Below are 18,053 nucleotides of genomic sequence, written 5' to 3' on the forward strand. Positions count from 1 at the left end.
TCTCATCTCCATGATAACCGTCAGGAAGTAGCTTTTTAAAAAGATGATTAGAACACTTCTTTACATGTAGCCCTTGGTCTTGTGAATATGCAATTAATAATAGATAGGTTAGTGATTGCTATTAATATGAAGGCATTCAATCAAAAAGGTTCGAGAACGATTGCCTACCTTAAAGGTTAAACACTGGAAGGAGCTCACATTTAGAAGGTAGAAGGAACTATGCAAAATCCATCAGATACTTGGAGAATCACCGAGCGATACAAAATATACACTGCTCCTCAAATGGATTCAAAGAGGAAATTGGTTAATATGTTAGAGCATATAGGGTCATAGCAACAAGGAGCAGGAGTAGCAAGGACAGTATTTGCTGCCCATCCCTAGTTCCTCCAAATTGTTTGACTATTTCAGAGTGCAGTTAAGTGTCAACCACATTATTGTGGATCTGGAGTCATATGGAGGTGAGATCAAATAAGAATGGCAGAGCTCCTTTCTTAAAGAACATCAGTGAATGAGTCAAGTTTTTATAACGGTGAATAGTGTAACAGTGACAGTGTAACCATCACTGAGACCAGCTTTGTTTATGATTATATCAATTTGAGCATGTGTTGGATAACTGGCCCCATCAAGCCTGCTTCACCATTTAAGAAGGTCGTGGCTGACTTGACTGCAATCTCGGCTCCACATTCCCACCTACCCCCAAAATTATATTGAACTGAATTCAAATTCCATCAGCTGTTACAGTGGAACTTAAGCCTATACTCTACAGCATTGTCCCAGGCCTCCGGATTACTCATCCTGTGACATTAATAGTGCTTCACTGACTACCCCAGCATGTCAATCCCCGTCCTGAGCATACTTCTTGGCTGAGGCTCCACATTTTCTGGAGTACAGAATTACAAAGTTCACCTCTCTGTGAGTGAAGAGGTTCCTCATCTATCGCTGTTGTTACATTTTATTCTGAGATTGATCTCAAGTTCTACAGCCTGATCTCTTAATTCAAATTACAATAACCTGGCTTTTCAAATGCCCTGTCACATTATCCTTGCCAAGAGATTGATTGTTTATGGTTATGTACAGCATGTCCATGTTGATTTTTCTTCATTTAAGTGCCGTCACCAACCTTACAGACACTACAAATGCATTTGGTCAATGGGAGAGGTTGAATGAGCAAAATTGGACCTTCATTTCTTCCCCACCCCAGCCTCAAAAGGTTTTGTCTTCATTTCAAATTTTTCACATCTAATGGATAATTCTGTACCTTTCCGGTCCCTTCAAGAAGTGCAACCTACCCAAATTATCCTGAGTGTCTCATCTTAAAAATTAGAATATCTTTTGATATCCTCACTGTGGAACAAATCCATTATATACTTAACATAGGACTCAGGTCAAGTTTGTTTTATTCCCCACTGTTTGTTTAACTTCCTGGCCAATGCCCCACGATTTCTCAGGAAACTATTAGTCTCTCTCTGTATCAGAACATCTTCAAAAAACTAATACTTTCTCCAGATCTTGATATAAAAACTGGCGAGTTTCGGTTCGAGATGAGTTCCACAGCACAAAATCATACTTGAACCTTTTAGCCATATAAATCATTTGACAAGCAGATTCTAGGGAGTCAATCTGCAGGATCAAGTGACATCTGAAATGCTGTACATTTACTGCAAACAGTCAAGTTCAGTTTTGCTGGCTTCCACAAATCTTTGACAGCATGGCTGTGGGTGTGAATCACTTAGGTCTGGCCAAATCAGTAAAATCCCACTCCTTTTCTCATCTGAACACTGCCCCAGAGCAATATCATGTGAAAGCACTGCACTTTCCACATACATGGTGGCAATGCCCAGATCTATCCACCCCCTCATTCATTTCTTCCACTGTCTCCACATAACCGGATAGTTTCCATCTATTAAATCTTGAACAGAACGAAGCCATTATCTTTGGTCCTTGAAAGGAGGTCTGCTTGCTAGCTACCAGTTTTCGTTGCACCCTTTGTTATTTTGACCCAGAGTTTAAATTCTGGCCACATAGGCCTGATGTCACAAAGTCTACTTATTTTCACATCCACAACATTCGGCCCTAGGTAAGTCCGTTAGTTTTGAAACCCTACCACATTGATTAACTGTGGTGTTGGGGGCCAGGGAATTGGACGTCCTGGAGGAGGTGGAGGGCGTGGGTGGTGTCACGGACGTAGGTAGGGAGTTCCTGGACCAAAGGGGAGAAAATGGAGTCCAGATAGGTGGAGATGAGTTCAGTGGGGCAGGAGCAGGCTGAGGCAATGGGTCGACCAGGGCAGGCAGGTTTGTGGATTTTGGGAGGGAGATAGAAACGGGCCGTGCGGGGTTGAGAACAATGAGGTGGGAGGCTGTGGGTTGGAGGTCCCCTGAGGTGATGAGGTCATGAATGGTGTGGAGATGATGGTTTGGTGCTCGGGTGTGGGGTCATGATCGAGGGGGCGGTAGGAGGTGATGTCGGAGAGTTGGCGTTTGGCCTCGGCGATGTAGAGGTCAGTGCACCATACTACCACTGTGCCACCCTTGTCTGCGGGTTTGATGGTGAGGTTGGGGTTGGAGCGGAGAGCCGGCCGTTCTGCGGGGGAGAGGTTGGAGTGGGTGAGAGGGGTGGAGAGATTGAGGCGGTTTAATGTCTCGACGGCAGTTAGAGATGAAGAGGTCTAGGGAAGGTAGGAGGCCTGGGGGTGGTGTCCAGGAGGAGGACTTGTGTTGGGAGCGGGTGAAGGGGTTAGTGGAGGGAGGGTTAGGTTCCCGGTTGAAGAAGTAGGCGTGGAGGCGAAGGCGGCGGATAAACTGTTCTATGTCCAATCGTGACTGGTATTCGTTGATGTGTGGTTGTAGAGGGACAAAGGAGACCTCTTACTAAGGACTAACCGTTCGTCCTCAGTTAGTGGGAGGTCTGGGGGGGATGGTGAACATGCGGCAGGGTTCAATGTGACTGTCTTCACTGGGGTTGCTGGCTGCGAAGGTTGTGGGCGGAGCGATGAGGTCGTCGGCCGTGGGCGGGGTTCCGTCGGCGTCGGCCGTTGGCGGGGTTCCGTCGGCGGTTGGAGGATCGGGGTGGGCGGCAGCAGCTGCGGTCCCGGAAGTGGTGTGGCCGGCGGAGGCGAATGTGACATCATCGGTTGGGGTCTCCGGCCGTGTCCTCATGGTCAATGGGGGCAGGGACAGACTCGGGATTTGGGAGGCACAGGAAAGTAGAGTTCTGTTTTCACAGGTTGGAGTATAATAGGATAAAGTACAATACACCAAATCTTCTTTGGTCCCTTTTCCTTCCATAAAACTGCTTTTCGTAGATGCACACGGAATTCATTTTATACACATTTAAAAATTTCTAAGTTCAAGAGGCCAGTTCCAGCACTTGGACTTGCATCTTCTTCATCATCACAACAGAACAAAATAAAGACTCACTCTTTGTAAGTCACGTTTTCAATTTTTAGTGACAAGGTGTAGTGCGAGAACTGCTCACTTGATGTTAAAATCTCTTAACTATGCACCTCTCTATTTCAATCCTGTGAAATATGTGGAACGAGTTCAAGAAAAGGATTAATTTTGTTGCTCTGGGAGAGAGCTGGTACAGATAAAGTGGTTGAATGGCCTCCTCCCATGCTAAAAATGTCCATAACTGTTCTTGGCGCTGCTGAATTAAAGTGGGCATCCTTTCATTATGACTGTGAGACGCAGCATGTTACGATAGATGGCATAATGGAGAAATCCTTTGTTATTAATGAATTTTTCAGCACTAGGCATCCTTCCGAAGTCAAATGTTCAACGTATACCTGTTGCACTGACTTGGTTCCAAACATTTATAATGTGGAGGTGCTGGTGTTGGACTAGGATAGACAAAGTCAGAAGTCACATGGCATCAGGTTATAATCTGACAGGTTTATTTGAAATCACACAAGCTTTTGGAGTGCAGTCCCTTCATCAGGTACGGTCAGAGAGGAAAACACACAGACACACAATTCATAAGCAGACAGATCAAAACAGCAGACAACTGGTGTGAGTGGAGTGTCAGATAATAAGTCTTCATCCAGGATGTCTGTTTATTTGCAGATATTTTGTTGAAGAAGCACACAACTTGTAGTTACGGTCAGTCAGTGTGGCATCTTATAAATTCTTGCTTTTGAAATAAAGGTTAAAACTCTAAGACAGATTCTGAACACAAGCCTCGAAACTACAAGTCAGAGTCTGACCTGAGATGTCACCTTTTGTACATTCCTGTTGCGCTGCCTGATTATCATGACAGCACAGCACTGACATTGACTTTATAAACACTTTGCTTGCCTCTGACACGCTTGGTCACCTGTATAGAGTTATTATCTGACACTCCACTCACGCCAATTCTATGATCTTTTGATCTCTCTGCTTATAAGCTGTGTCTCTCTGTGGTCACCTCACTAACTGCACCTGATGAAGGGGCTGCACTCCAAAAGCTTGTGTGATTTCAAATGAACCTGTTGGACTATAAGCTGGTGTCATGTGACTTCTGACTTCAAACACTTATAGAATGTGTTTTCAATCCTACCGTGACTTGACAATAAGCCAACTTCTTAAAATTTATAAAATGACAAGTATGTCTAACCTTGAGCCTTTAAAAAAGTAAATATTACAACCAGAGTACAGTCAGGCAGTAAAGGCAGAAGGAATGATTTAATCAACTGTGTCTGACACCACACAATTAATCCCCCTTATGGAAGAAAGGTTGGCTGCGTTCTCTTTCTTCAGGAACATCCAGCTAATACCACCTTACTACTGCTTGTTTTATTCATCTGGTGTCCCATCTAATTCCTTTCAGTCTTGGTCAAACCCTCATGTAATTTATTTCAATTTTCAATCAAATAAATTTAACTTTATATTCCACAACTTTAACATTTCCTTTTAAGGTTTGAATGGTTCACTTAATACACTGCACAGGTTTTGGAAATAATTGGAGAACATGGTGGAAAAATCAAGATATATTGACAAGTAAACAAATGGCTAACTTCTGTTTCCTTGTCAGTGAAGCCTTTTGAACAGAACATAAAGTTGCGGAACTCTGTAGAGACAACAATTTAAAACTGGGAAGACCACTGTTTGTGGTCCCCACACCAATCTCTATTCACTACCTACTGAGTGCATTACTCCTCCTTGGCAACAATGTAATGTTACGCTTGTCTCAGCACAACCTTGGCATCTTGTTTATCCCACGATGAACGTCCGACCACACATTCATGCAATCCCTAAAGCTGTCTCTTGTCTTGGCTCATTAGCAGTGAAACCTTCAACTGAAACTACTTCACTTCCGGACCTGACAATTCCAATGCATTCCCTGCTAGAGTCCCACATTTGCCCATTGAACACTTGAGGTCGTCAAAACTCCACTGCCTGAGACTCATCTTGAACCAAATCCTATTCTCTGTGCTTTCTACCTAACTGATAGTATCAACAGTAATTTTATTAAATTCTCATTTTTGTTTCCAAATTGTTCCTTGGCTATGCCTATCACTATTTGGATAATCTCCACCAGTCCGACCATACTTCAGGGTATCTGCACTCGTCTAATTATGTGCTCTTGCCCACTCTTGATTTTAAATGGCCTATCGCTATTTGGATAATCTCCACCAGTCCGACCATACTTCAGGATATGTTTGGTTGCCAAACATTTAATTTTGTAGGCTTCAAACCCAACAAGAGACTTCCTCCACCTCTTAGCCTCTGTACCTTTCCTGTTTTAAGGCACTTTTTAAAACAATCCTCTTTGATCAAGCTCTTGATCATCAGAACTAAGAACTTAATAAGGCTCAGTTGTATTCTGGGATCGTTAATACTCATTCTGGATGCCTTCAAAAGTTTCCATCCATTAAAGAGATTATATAAGTGGTTGAAGTCATTGCACAGCAGAGGGGGACAAATTGGGGAGTTATTTCAAAGAGCTATGATATGCCAGAAGACCTCCTTCCACACGCCAACTCTGATTCTACAAACACAAAAATGATTTTCAGACTTGGGAAGATCCTTCAAAAATGTCACAAGTAACCAGCTTTTGGGCAGAGTAGAGTTGCTGAGATGATAGACCAGGATTTAGGGGTACCAGTAGTGACAATATACTGAACACAATCAAATTTTGAGGTTGTAGAATGATGAGGTCTTCAGCATTTTTGACACTTGGACCATTTTCCTTCCTCTTCACAGAACAAGTCAAATAGCGGCAGCTCAATGTTGCGTGGCCGGTCAAGCCTGCTCCACCGTTGATGATGATTTTGGCTGGTCTTCCACATCAGTTAAACTTTTGCTCATATCTCAACCTCTTTTCAAAACATTGATCTATTCACGTGTAGTATCCCTCTCGCTAACTTCATGTGAATTCATTCCAATCACTGAACTCCTAACGCTGACTCACCCGAGATCAAAAAATTCAGCTGAGATCAAGAACTGATCTAGCCTGTATGGCTGAGCTGGCTTTTAAAAGGTTTGCCAGTGAGAAACATTCATTAAAAAAAATACAAATGCATGGATTGCTCTCCAATCCTAAACTCTATTCAAATTCAGTTGACTGAACGGTTGGTTTGTGATGCAGAGTGATGCCCTGCAAGAGAGGGCTCAATTGCCACACCAGTGAGCTTACCACAAATGATCTTCGCCTCAAACCCTCTACTTGCCTGAGGCATGGTAATCTTCTGGTTAAATCATAACCAGTTGTCTCTCTCTAAGGAGTCGCCAAATGGCGTGGTAAGACTTTTCCTTTAATCACGATAACATGGCAACAAGTAGATAACTCAGCTGATGTCACTGACTAATAGAATCCTCAACTATACTAATATTAACGATGTGATATCATCAGAAGGCATGCTCAACTAAGTTTTAATTTGCAAATTAAGTTAACAACCATTCAATCAATATCACTGAAGTACTCATATTACTGATCGTCTCCATACAACATTGTGGTTACATCTGTTCATAAGTGAAGTGTAATGTAATTGCACTTACTGTGGTTTTATCAATGTGACCCTGCAATGAGTCAATAAGCAGGTCACCCACAGGTTGCTGATCAGTGTGGACCCCCTCAGCTGTTATCACATGAGCCTCAAGATCATCCAGAGCTTTCTGCAGTTGTTGAAGTTTCTCCAACGCCTTTTCCACCTGTTTCTGCCAGTTGCTCGCACGGGTTTTCAATTGCTCCCAATTTTCCTTCACTTCTATTGACTGTTTGCGGACAGCTTTGGCAATTCTCTGGGCTCTCTCTTCCAGGGTAGGTTCTGGAAATATGAAGTGCAAATAATTTATCAACTATTCATGACTTTGATCAATGGAACTTCAGTTTTCTTTCGAAAACCCTTTCCTTTAAAACGTCTCTCTGGACTTTCTCCTGAAATTGGGAATATCTAGTATAAGACTAAAGATTTTATTCATTAAAAATTTATGACTACCAAGGAAACTTTAAAAAAGGAAAAGGATTAGAGTGACTAAATGGGTAAAGTTCTCAACAAAAGACATGAAAAATCCGTTCAGGATATCTTTCGTAGCTATGAAACAAGCATCCAACATAAACCAACTTTCATCTTTCAGGGCTGGCAAGTTAGAATGATAAACTCTAAGTCTACCCTGCATAGTTAACTCAAGAACTCACTTAATGAGCTTGTTAAGAGATAAAGGGATAACAAAGTGAGCAGCTGAATGAACACAGCAGGCCAAGCAGCATCTTAGGAGCACAAAAGCTTACATGTTGGGCCTAGACTCTTCATCAGAAAAGGGGGAGGGTGAGGGGGAGAGGCCTCTGAAATAAATAGGGAGAGATGGGGAGGCAGATCGAAGATGGATAGAGGAGAAGATAGTTGGAGAGGAGACAGACAAGTTAAAGAGGTGGGATTGAGCTAGTAGAGGTGAGTGTAGGTTGGGGAGGTAGGGAGGGGATAGGTCAGTCCGGGGAGGATGGACAGGTCAAGAGGTGAGGTTGGTCGGTAGGAAATGGGGGTGTGGCTTGAGGTGGGAGGAAGGGATAAGTGAGAGGAAGAACAGGTGAGGGAGGCGGGGACGAGTTGGGCTGGTTCTGGGATGCAGTAGGGGGAGGGGAGATTTTGAAGCTTGTGAAATCCACATTGATACCTTTGGGCTGCAGGGTTCCCGAGCAGAATATGAGTTGCTGTTCCTGCAACCTTCAGGTGGCATTGTTGTGGCACTGCAGGAAGCCCAGGATGGACATGTCGTCTAAGGAATAGGAGGGGAAGTTGAAATTGTTCGCGACTGGGAGGCGCAGTTGTTTATTGTGAACCGAGCATAGGGACTGCTTTGCAGAACACCTAAGTCTCTCCTTGGTTTCCACGATGTTGAGGAGGCCACAACGGGTCCAGCAGATGCAGTATACCACATTGGTAGATGTGCAGTTGAACATCTGCTTGATGTGGAAAGTCTTCTTGGGGCCTGGATGGGGGTGAGGGAGGAGGTATGGGGGTACGTGTTGCACTTCCTGTGGTTGCAGGGAAAATGCCGGGTGTGGTGGGGTTGGAAGGGAGTGTGGAGCGGACAAGGGAGTCACGGAGAGAGTGGTCTCTCCGGAAAGTAGACAAGGGTCGGAGGAAAAATGTCTTTGGTGGTGAGGTCAGATTGCAGATGGTGGAAGTGTTGGAGGATGATGCGTTGTCTCCAGAGGTTGGTAGGGTGGTATGTGAGGATGAGGGGGTTCTCTTTTGGTGGTTATTGCAGGGGCAGGGTGTGAGGGATGAGTTGCAGGAAATGAGGGAGACACGGTCAAGGGCGTTCTTCACCACTGCGGGGGGTTGGGGGGGTGGGGAGGAGTTGCGCTCCTTGAAAAACGAGGACATCTGAGGTGTACGGGAATGGAATGCCTCATCCTGGGAGCAGATGCGGCGAAGGCAAAGGAATTGGGAATAGGGGATAGAATTTTAGCAGGAGGTGGGTGGGAGGAGGTGTATTCTAGGTCGCTGTGGGAGTCGGTGGGCTTGAAATGCATATCGGTTTCTAGGTGGTTGCCTGAGATGGAGATAGAGGGGTCCAGGAAGGTGAGGGAGGTGTTGGAGATAGTCCAGGTGGACTTGAGGTTGGTGCCCGAGATGGAGACATATATAGCTCCATTCATATTCACAAATCTCTGTTTCAAATCGAATCTTCTGGAGCACGTATGCAATTTTTCATTGTCAATTAATGTTGGAATGTTGATTGCACAGCAAAAGTGTTTCAAGAGACTGACTGGCCTCAGACTTTTTAGCCAATTGTATTTGGCAAGTTGACGTTCAGCACTTCTGTAACAAGTCCAATCCCAGTAAGTGGAGCAAATGGCATGGTCAACATTTCAAAAAAATACAAGAGAGAAAAATTAAGACAATGGCCTGAGTGTTTCGCCCGATTACAGCAGAGGCATTAACACATACTAATTTACGTTAATTTATCTCTGAATCTTCCAAGGAATGAATTCTTTGACAATGTCATGACAACATTGAGACATTTGGCAAGCTCAGGGGCAAGGGGACTGGTTCAGAACTGTACACAGAAACGTAATGAAATGCTGAAACACTGTATGGTGAGAATGGTACGAACAAGGAAATGGTACTATTTCATCTGTATCAATGCGTAGTTGGAATACACATGGTTTGAACCGGCACCAATGCAAAATTGAATAGCCATTGCGTGACATAGCATGTGTTCAGAATGAGGAAGAGATGAAGCTTAGTTAGGATTCATTTCACTAAAATGAATCTCAACTAACTAATCTAATTAAACAAGGCAGTTTTACATACAGAACGCTGGTTTACAAACAAAATCTGCACTCATTGACTTCCAGATAGTAAAATGAAAGCTGTTGATCTCAAACTTTGATTAGAAACAGAACTGAAAGATGAAGTGACAATATTGGATTCAGGATTACAAACTGACATCGGGGATTCAGCAACTGATAGAGACCATCCATGTAGTTAATCTTGAATTGGCAGCATTACAAGTGACCAGGACAATACCTGCTCTATAAAAATAAGAAACAGAAGACAACTAAGATACAAAAATGTGACATTCAATTCCAATTACAAAATACTTTAAGCAAACAATTTTATTTCATTCACATATATTATCTGCAATAATATCCATTTAATGTTGGTTCTTCCAAACTGTTGCAGCACTTTGACATAAAAAGAATATTCCATCACAAGTATTGCTTGCAATAAAAATCCCAGCATGTTCTGAAATCCTTAGAATAAAAGTATTTCAATCCGATGGTGCTCCTGCATTATTCGTCAGTTCCCCACTCAATGGGTATGTTCTGATATGCAGGAAACTTCTATTGTTCGATATGGGGACGGGTATTTACTTGGCATTGTTCTCATGGAGGCAGCACTGACAGATTATAATTTTCTTCCTGTGGGTTTTGGAGTCCAGATTTTTCTCTCCTCCATTATATTGCTTTAAAGATCAACAACATTCACCATTTCCTCAGTTTGAGAACCTACCATGTTAAAAAGTGACCAATTAAATTGTTGCATTGCCTTCAATTTCACAAGGACTGAACTAATCTGCTGCTTCCGACACTGATTACAAAATTAAACCATGAATTGAGAACAAAAACAGCGGGATTTTGTACTTTCTGTTGTGGCAAGTTTGGAAATAGAGGACATTTAATCAGGTGGAAGGATGGTACCACCTACAATTCTGCTTAGAGCCAGATTAAATCCATGGTGAGAAGACTTGTACATAACTTCCCAACTTCATTGCGAGTTAAAGTCCCTAACTGAGCAACTGACGCACACATACATCATCCCACAACAACTGGTATTGACTCAACAGTGGGCAGGGGTGTCACCATTAAGAAATGTAACAGGCCTTCAAAGGCATTCAATGTGCAACATCAAGAAGGGGAAGCGGCGTGCTAATGGTGGTTCACTCAATCCTGGCCCGAAATCTAGCAATAATCGTAGGTTGGTTGCCATGGTAACAGAGATCATCACCTCCCAAGTGACACTGCTGCTCAGTACACCTGCTGGGTTCTGGTTAGCCAACAGCTCATGGCGAATGAAATCGCACCAGATCGGCCGCCGGTCTATTAAGTGCCAGAGGGGAGAAAGATGTAGCTGCCGACGCATGAGAGGAGCAAGGTCAGGATGACATACCCCTTGAGGGCAGCGACCTGAGGCTGGTGTTCCCCTGAAGGGAAGATGGTTGGGGCAAGCCGTTCCCTCATCAGTTCTCGAGTCAATGGCCTAGACCCTCGTCGCTTCCACAGGATTCCATCCAGAGGCTAAACAGCTGCCTATTCATCAGTGCATGCAACTTCTTCAACTCTGATTCACAGCTGGGCCTGCAGGTAAATCTGCAAAACCACTGTCCCAGAGTACAGTTTCTTTGCATAAAAGGCACATTTTCAAGCTAGGAAGTCAAGGTTAACCAATCTCTTCCAACATTTAGAACTTTTGATGTTGGAAGTCAGTCAAGTACAAAGTCGCAGCTCATCAGGAACTAAAACAAAGTTGCTGGAATAGCTCACCAAGTCTGGCAACATCTGTGATGGGAAAAAAAAGCAGCGTTAACACTTTGGGTGCGGTTACCATTCCGCCACTCATCAGGCATGTTTATTACTGGAATATTAATTGAGTAGAAACTAAACAAAATTGGATAAAAGGCAGGAGATGGAGAGTGGTGATGCAAGGAAGTTTTCCATCATGGAGACCTGTTGCCAGCAGTGTTCCACAGGGATCATTGCTGGGTCTGCTTTTGGTTGTCATTTATATAAATGATTTAGATGAGAATATAGAAGGCCTGGTTAGTAAGCTTGCAGATGATACCAAAATCGGTAGTACAGTCGACAGCGAAGAGGGGAAATGCCAGTTTTAAGGAAAGGTCACCGGACCTGAAACGTTAACTTTGTTTTTTCCTTCAAAGATGCTGCCCGACTTCCTGAGCTTTTACAGCAACTTTGTTTTTGTTCATAATTTACAGCATCTGTAGTTCTTTCGGTAGTTAGGAAGGTGTTTCATTACTCAGACCTTTGAGGAGAAGAGTTGGAATGCCATGTTGAAGTTGTACAGGATATTAGTGAGGCCTCTTCTACACTGTTGTGTCCAATTCTGGTCAGTGTTCAAGGAAGGATATTATTAAGCTGGAGAGGGTTCAGAAAAGATTTACCAGGATGTTGCCAGAAATGGATGGTTTGAGATTTAAGGTGAGAATAGACTGGGGCTTTTTTCACTGGAACATAGGAGGTTGAGGGGTCACCCGATGAATGTTTATAAAATAATGAGGGATCTAGATAAGGTGAACGCCAAATGTCTTTTCCCTACTGTGGAGGATTTCAAAACTAGGGGGCATATTTTTAAGATGAGAGGAGAAATATTTAAAAAGGAAATGAGGGGCAATCTTTTTACACAGAGGATTGTTCTAATGAGTTTTGAGAAGCTTTGTAGCTCAGGTTGAGGTTCTGGATGTGAGTTTGCTCGCTGAGCTGGAAGATTCGTTTTCAGACGTTTCGTCACCATTCTAGGTAACATCATCAGTGAGCCTCCGGCGAAGCGCTGGTGTTATGTCCTGCTTTCTATTTATCTGGTTAGGTTTCCTTGGGTTGGTGATGTCATTTCCTGTTCTTTTTCTCAGGGGATGAGAGATTGGCTCCAAATCAATGTGTTTGTTGATGGAATTCCGGTTGGAATGCCGTGCTTCTAGGAATTCCCGTGCATGTTTCTGTTTGGCTTGTCCTAGGATGGATGTGTTGTCCCAATCAAAGTGGTGTCCTTCCTTATCTGTATGTAAGGATACGAGTGATAGTGGGCCATGTTGTTGGATTGTTCATATGTGGAATGAACTTCCAGAGGAATTGGTGAATGTGGGTACAGTTTCACTATTTAAAAGACATCCAGACAAGTACATGAATAAGAAATGTTTGGAGGGATATGGCCGAGTGCAGGAGGCAGGCAGGACTACTTTAGTTTGGGATTATGGTCAGCACGGACTAGTTGGACTGAAAGGTCTGTTTCGTGTTGTGTCACTCTATGATTCTATAAATACAATTTTATTTAAATGCTAGCGTTATCTTCTTTAGCATTGATCGAGGGTAGGTTATGGACAAAACAGAGCTTTGTATTTAGTCTGATCTCAGCTGTTTAAGGAGACTGGTGAAGTCTTTCTTGTCAGAAAAGTGGCCTAAAAAGTCATAAACAGGAAACAAATACAAGATTGGGTTGCCTCTTGAGGTTAACCACAGATCTATGTAAATGTTTGGCTCACATTCAGGAGGACTTTGCAATGTGTGACTTACTGGTGTTTTATACCACTACAACAATTGAATACGATGGATTTGCTTTACAAGAAAAATGGTGAAGGGCCATTTTGTTTCACTTTGTAATTTACTACACACTATCAAGGTCATTGATGTTTGACATTGAATGAATCAAATTCCATTTTAGTTGAGGAATCGAGTGGTAATATCAGGTTTGGCCTTTGAAATGACAAGTGTTATGATCCCAGTTGATGATGATACTGGACAATTCAGATCCCAGGGTGAGATAAATTTTCATTCTTTTTACTGTGGTATTCAATTACTGAAAGTGCTCACAAGCGGATGCCTATGTGTATTTTTAACAGAAGAACACAGAAAATTATTAGATTAAAACCCACCTCTTGTCCTTCTCACTGCACACGGTATAGGTATACAAATCAAACTTAAAACTTGCGCAGCATTCCTCCAGTATAGAATCCAAGCTCACAAATAACATTATTATGTGAAGGCTGTTCAATATTGCTCTCCAGAGAGAGAAAAATGTTTTCACTTTCTATTAATGTTCTCTTCTCATTATTTTAATTTTACTTGGATGGATTTCATTTTAACAGCATTGAAACCTTCATTTTTTTTAGTTTTATGAATCACAGAAACCCAGTAAGCAGGTACAGCAGGTATTAAGGAAGGCAAATGGAATTTTGGCATTTGTTGCTAAAGAAAGCGAGTATAAAAATACAAAAGAAGGTTGCTGCAACTATGCAAGGCATTAGTGAGACCACACCTGGAGCCCTGTGTACAGTTCTGGTCTCCTTACTTAAGGAGAGATGTCATTGTATTGGAGGCAGTCCAGTGGAGGTTCACCAGGATGATTCCAGAGACGAGAACCTGTCTTAAGACAGACAGAGTAGTTTCGGCCTACATTCTCAGGTGTTCAGAAAGATGAGAAGGGATCTAATTGAGGGATATAAAATGTTCAAGCAGATTGATAAAGTTGACATGGAAAGGATGGTTCCTCATGCGGGCAATAGAACAAGAGGTCATAGGTTTAGCATAAGCGGAAGAAGGTTTAAAGAGTTGATGAAAAATTTCTATGCTGGAAGGGTCATGAATCTCTGGAATTCACTCCCTGAGAGGGCATTGGGGGGCTGTGACATTGAGCAAATTTGAAGAGGAGATAGAACGATTTTTGAGTTCATAATGGATTCAAGAATTATGGAGAGCAGGTAGGAAACTGAAGTTGCAGCAGAGATAAGATCAACCACAATCGTATCAAACAGCGGGGCTCGAGGAGCTGAATTGTCTTACTCCTCCTAGTACTTAAGTTCATTATCATTTTTGGCTTGGAGCTGTGAACTGTGAGCTGAGAGTGACCTTTGGACTGTGAGCAGCAGCTTATGTGAAAAAAGAAGAAACAATTTGATATTTGTTTCTGAGGCTAGGTCTGGAAGTTAATTGCAGGTCAATTCTTCTTCCAAGAAAACTCGATTGATGTGTCACTAACAAAGAGAAACCAATATTGAACTGTCTTTAAATCAGAAGGATTGTCCCTGCAAAAGCTACAGGACAGAGGTTTGATTGCCAACTGGTTGTCCTCCCATTATCAACTTAATCTAAGTGAAGAGGTCCTCTGTTACAAGTAATAATTAAATATCCCCACAAAGCCTACTGAAAGGTATTTGCATAGCTCAGTGTTTTCAGAAACCAAGACAGAAGCTCAGAAATTACTGGAAACGCTCAGCAAGTCTGGCAGCATCTATGGACAGAAGTTAGAATTCACGTTTCCGATCCTGTGACACTTACTTAGAAATAAGGAATCCTGAGGAAGGGTAATCTGACCCAAAATGTTAACTCTGTTTTCTCTCCACAGATGCTGCCAGATCTGCTGGTTTTTTTACAGCAACTTCTGTTTTTGTTTCTGATTTACAGCATCTGTAGATTGTTCAGATTTTAGCTTTAAGATACTATCTCATCTGACTGTGAGATTTCAGATGATGGACAAAAACAAAATTTCCGGAAAAGCTCAGCAGGTCTGGAAACGTCTGTGAAGGTAAAAAAGAGGTACGATGTCAGATCTGGTGACCCTTCCTCAGAACTGATCAGAGGAAGGGTCGCCAGATCTGAAATTTTACTTTGTTTCCTTCACAGATGCTGCTGGACCCGCTGAGCTTTTCCAGCAGCTTTGTTTTTGTTCCTGATTTACAGCATCCACAGGGCTTTCCGTTTTAAAGATCATGCAGTCTGGTTAAGTAAACTGGCCAGTTACACTTGATTTATTTTTTTCCCTTTAATATATTCCTTAATTATATCTGTTTGTCTGTCTTTCTGTCTTTGTTAGAATGGGGGCTAGAATCAAAGAAGATGATGTTTAAGTCATGGGCATTCATCAGAATACCTTTTTGCTTAACTTTCTTTTAAAAGATACATATTGTTAATAAATTGTAAAATCTTTTGTTTAAGCTACAAACCTGGTGTCTGGTATTGTTGTGCACAAAGTCTGGCACTGACTTTTCAAAAAATCTGATTAGGAAACATTGGGATCAATTTTGAACGTCACCAAATACTTCATATCAATGTGTTACGAACAGAGGCAGGGAAGCTGATTTAATACGGCTGTGACTTCAGGTCATAAAATCAGTAATAACATACTTATATGAAATAAATAAAGACAGTCTATCACAATCTCTTACTAATCAAGTTCACTTTGATTATGACATTAATTTCTCACAGTATTTGTACTTCATAAAGCAACCACATTGATATTGTCTCTAATTCAGATAAGTGGGCAAGTTAAGGGCACTGTGACAGTCAGCCAGTGTTACTCAGAGCAGCGGATGAGAGCTCTGTGACGGGCAATCAGTGTTACCGGGAGGAGGGAGTGAGAGGCCTGTGACAGTCAGTCAGTGATTCTGAGAGGAGCGGGTGAGGGCCCTGAGATAGTCAGTCAGTGTTACTGAGAGCGGCGGTTGAGGGCCCTGTGACAGGCAGTGTTACTGAGAGGAGCGGGTAAGGTCCCTGTGATGGGCAGTGTTACTGAGAGGAGCGGGTGAGCACCCTGTGACGGGCAGTGTTACTGAGAGGAGCAGGTGAGGGCCCTGTGATGGGCAGTGTTACTGAGAGGAGCGGGTAAGGTCCCTGTGATGGGCAGTGTTACTGAGAGGAACGGGTGAGGGCCCTGTGATGGGCAGTGTTACTGAGAGGAGCAGGTGAGCACCCTGTGACGGGCAGTGTTACTGAGAGGAGCAGGTGAGGGCCCTGTGATGGGCAGAGTTACTGAGAGGAGCGGGTAAGGTCCCTGTGATGGGCAGTGTTACTGAGAGGAACGGGTGAGGGCCCTGTGATGGGCAGTGTTACTGAGAGGAGCGGGTAAGGTCCCTGTGATGGGCAGTGTTACTGAGAGGAGCAGGTGAGCACCCTGTGACGGGCAGTGTTACTGAGAGGAGCAGGTGAGGGGCCTGTGACGGGCAGTGTTACTGAGAGGAGCAGGTGAGGGCCCCGTGATGGGCAGTGTTACTGAGGGGAGCAGGTGAGCGCCCTGTGACGGGCAGTGTTACTGAGAAGAGCGGGTAAGGTCCCTGTGATGGGCAGTGTTACTGAGAGGAATGGGTGAGGGCCCTGTGACTGGCAGTGTTACTGAGAGGAGCGGGTGAGGGCACTGTGATGGGCAGTGTAATTGAGAGGAGCGGATGAGGGCACTGTGACAGTCAGTCAGTGTTACCGAGAGGAGGGCATGAGGGCCCTGTCCAGTCAGTCAACGTTACTGAAAGGAGCGGGTGAGGGCCCTGTGACAGGCAGTGTTACTGAGAGGAGGGGGTAAGAGCCCTGTGACAGTCAGTCTGTGTTACCGAGAGGAGCGGGTGAGGGCCCTGTGACAGGCAGTGTTACTGAAAGTAGGGAGTGAGGGCCCTGTCCAGTCAGTCACTGTTACTGAGAGGAGCGGGTGAGAGCCCTGTGACAGTCAGTCAGTGTTACCAAGAGGAGCGGGTGAGGTCCCTGTGACAGGCAGTGTTACTGAGAGGAGGGGGTGAGAGCCCTGTGACAGTCAGTCAGCGTTACCGAGAGGAGTGGGTGAGGTCCCTGTGACAGGCAGTGTTACTGAAAGTAGGGAGTGAGTGCCCTGTCCAGTCAGTCACTGTTACTGAGAGGTGCGGGTGAGAGCACTGTGACAGTCAGTCAGTGTTACCGAGAGGAGCGGGTGAGGGCCCTGTGACAGGCAGTGTTACTGAGAGGAGGGGGTAAGAGCCCTGTGACAGTCAGTCAGTGTTACCGAGAGGAGCGGGTGAAGGCCCTGTGACAGGCAGTGTGACTGAAAGTAGGGAGTGAGGGCCCTGTCCAGTCAGTCACTGTTACTGAGAGGAGCGGGTGAGAGCCCTGTGACAGTCAGTCAGTGTTACCGAAAGGAGCGGGTGAGGGCCCTGTGACAGGCAGTGTTACTGAGAGGAGGGGGTAAGAGCCCTGTGACAGTCAGTCAGTGTTACCGAGAGGAGTGGGTGAGGTCCCTGTGACAGGCAGTGTGACTGAGAGGAGCGGGTGAGAGCCCTGTGACAGTCAGTCAGTGTTACCGAGAGGAGCGGGTGAGGGCCCTGTGACAGGCAGTGTTACTGAAAGTAGGGAGTGAAGGCCCTGTGACAGGCAGTCAATGTTACTGAGAGGCGCGGGTGAGGGCCCTGTGACAATCAGTCAATGCAACAGAGGAGCAGGTGAGGGCCCTGTGACAGGCAGTGTTACTGAGAGGAGCGGGTGAGAGCCCTGTGACAGGCAGTGTTACTGAAAGAAGCGGGTGAGGGCCCTGTGACAGTCAGTCAATGCAACAGAGGAGCGGGTGAGGGCCCTGTGACAGTCAGTCAATGCAACAG

The 18,053-nt window shown here is 44.2% G+C and overlaps 1 protein-coding gene across 4 annotated transcripts in view; it reads right to left on the reverse strand.

Moving 5' to 3' along the window:
* The window catches only part of LOC132207820 (utrophin-like), a 78,223-nt gene that overhangs the window by 20,650 nt on the left and 39,520 nt on the right, over positions 1–18,053 (reverse strand). For all 4 annotated transcript variants that reach the window (XR_009443872.1, XM_059643675.1, XM_059643674.1 and 1 more), the window contains one exon: positions 6,978–7,246. Coding sequence is in view for 3 of the 4 variants with exons in the window: in XM_059643675.1 (XP_059499658.1) it covers positions 6,978–7,246 (269 nt within the window). In the remaining variant the exon portion in view is untranslated. The remainder of the gene's footprint in view (positions 1–6,977; positions 7,247–18,053) is intronic.

The sequence above is a fragment of the Stegostoma tigrinum genome, unplaced genomic scaffold (assembly GCF_030684315.1).
Source record: "Stegostoma tigrinum isolate sSteTig4 unplaced genomic scaffold, sSteTig4.hap1 scaffold_167, whole genome shotgun sequence".
In the NCBI taxonomy this organism is placed as follows: Eukaryota; Metazoa; Chordata; class Chondrichthyes; order Orectolobiformes; family Stegostomatidae; genus Stegostoma; species Stegostoma tigrinum.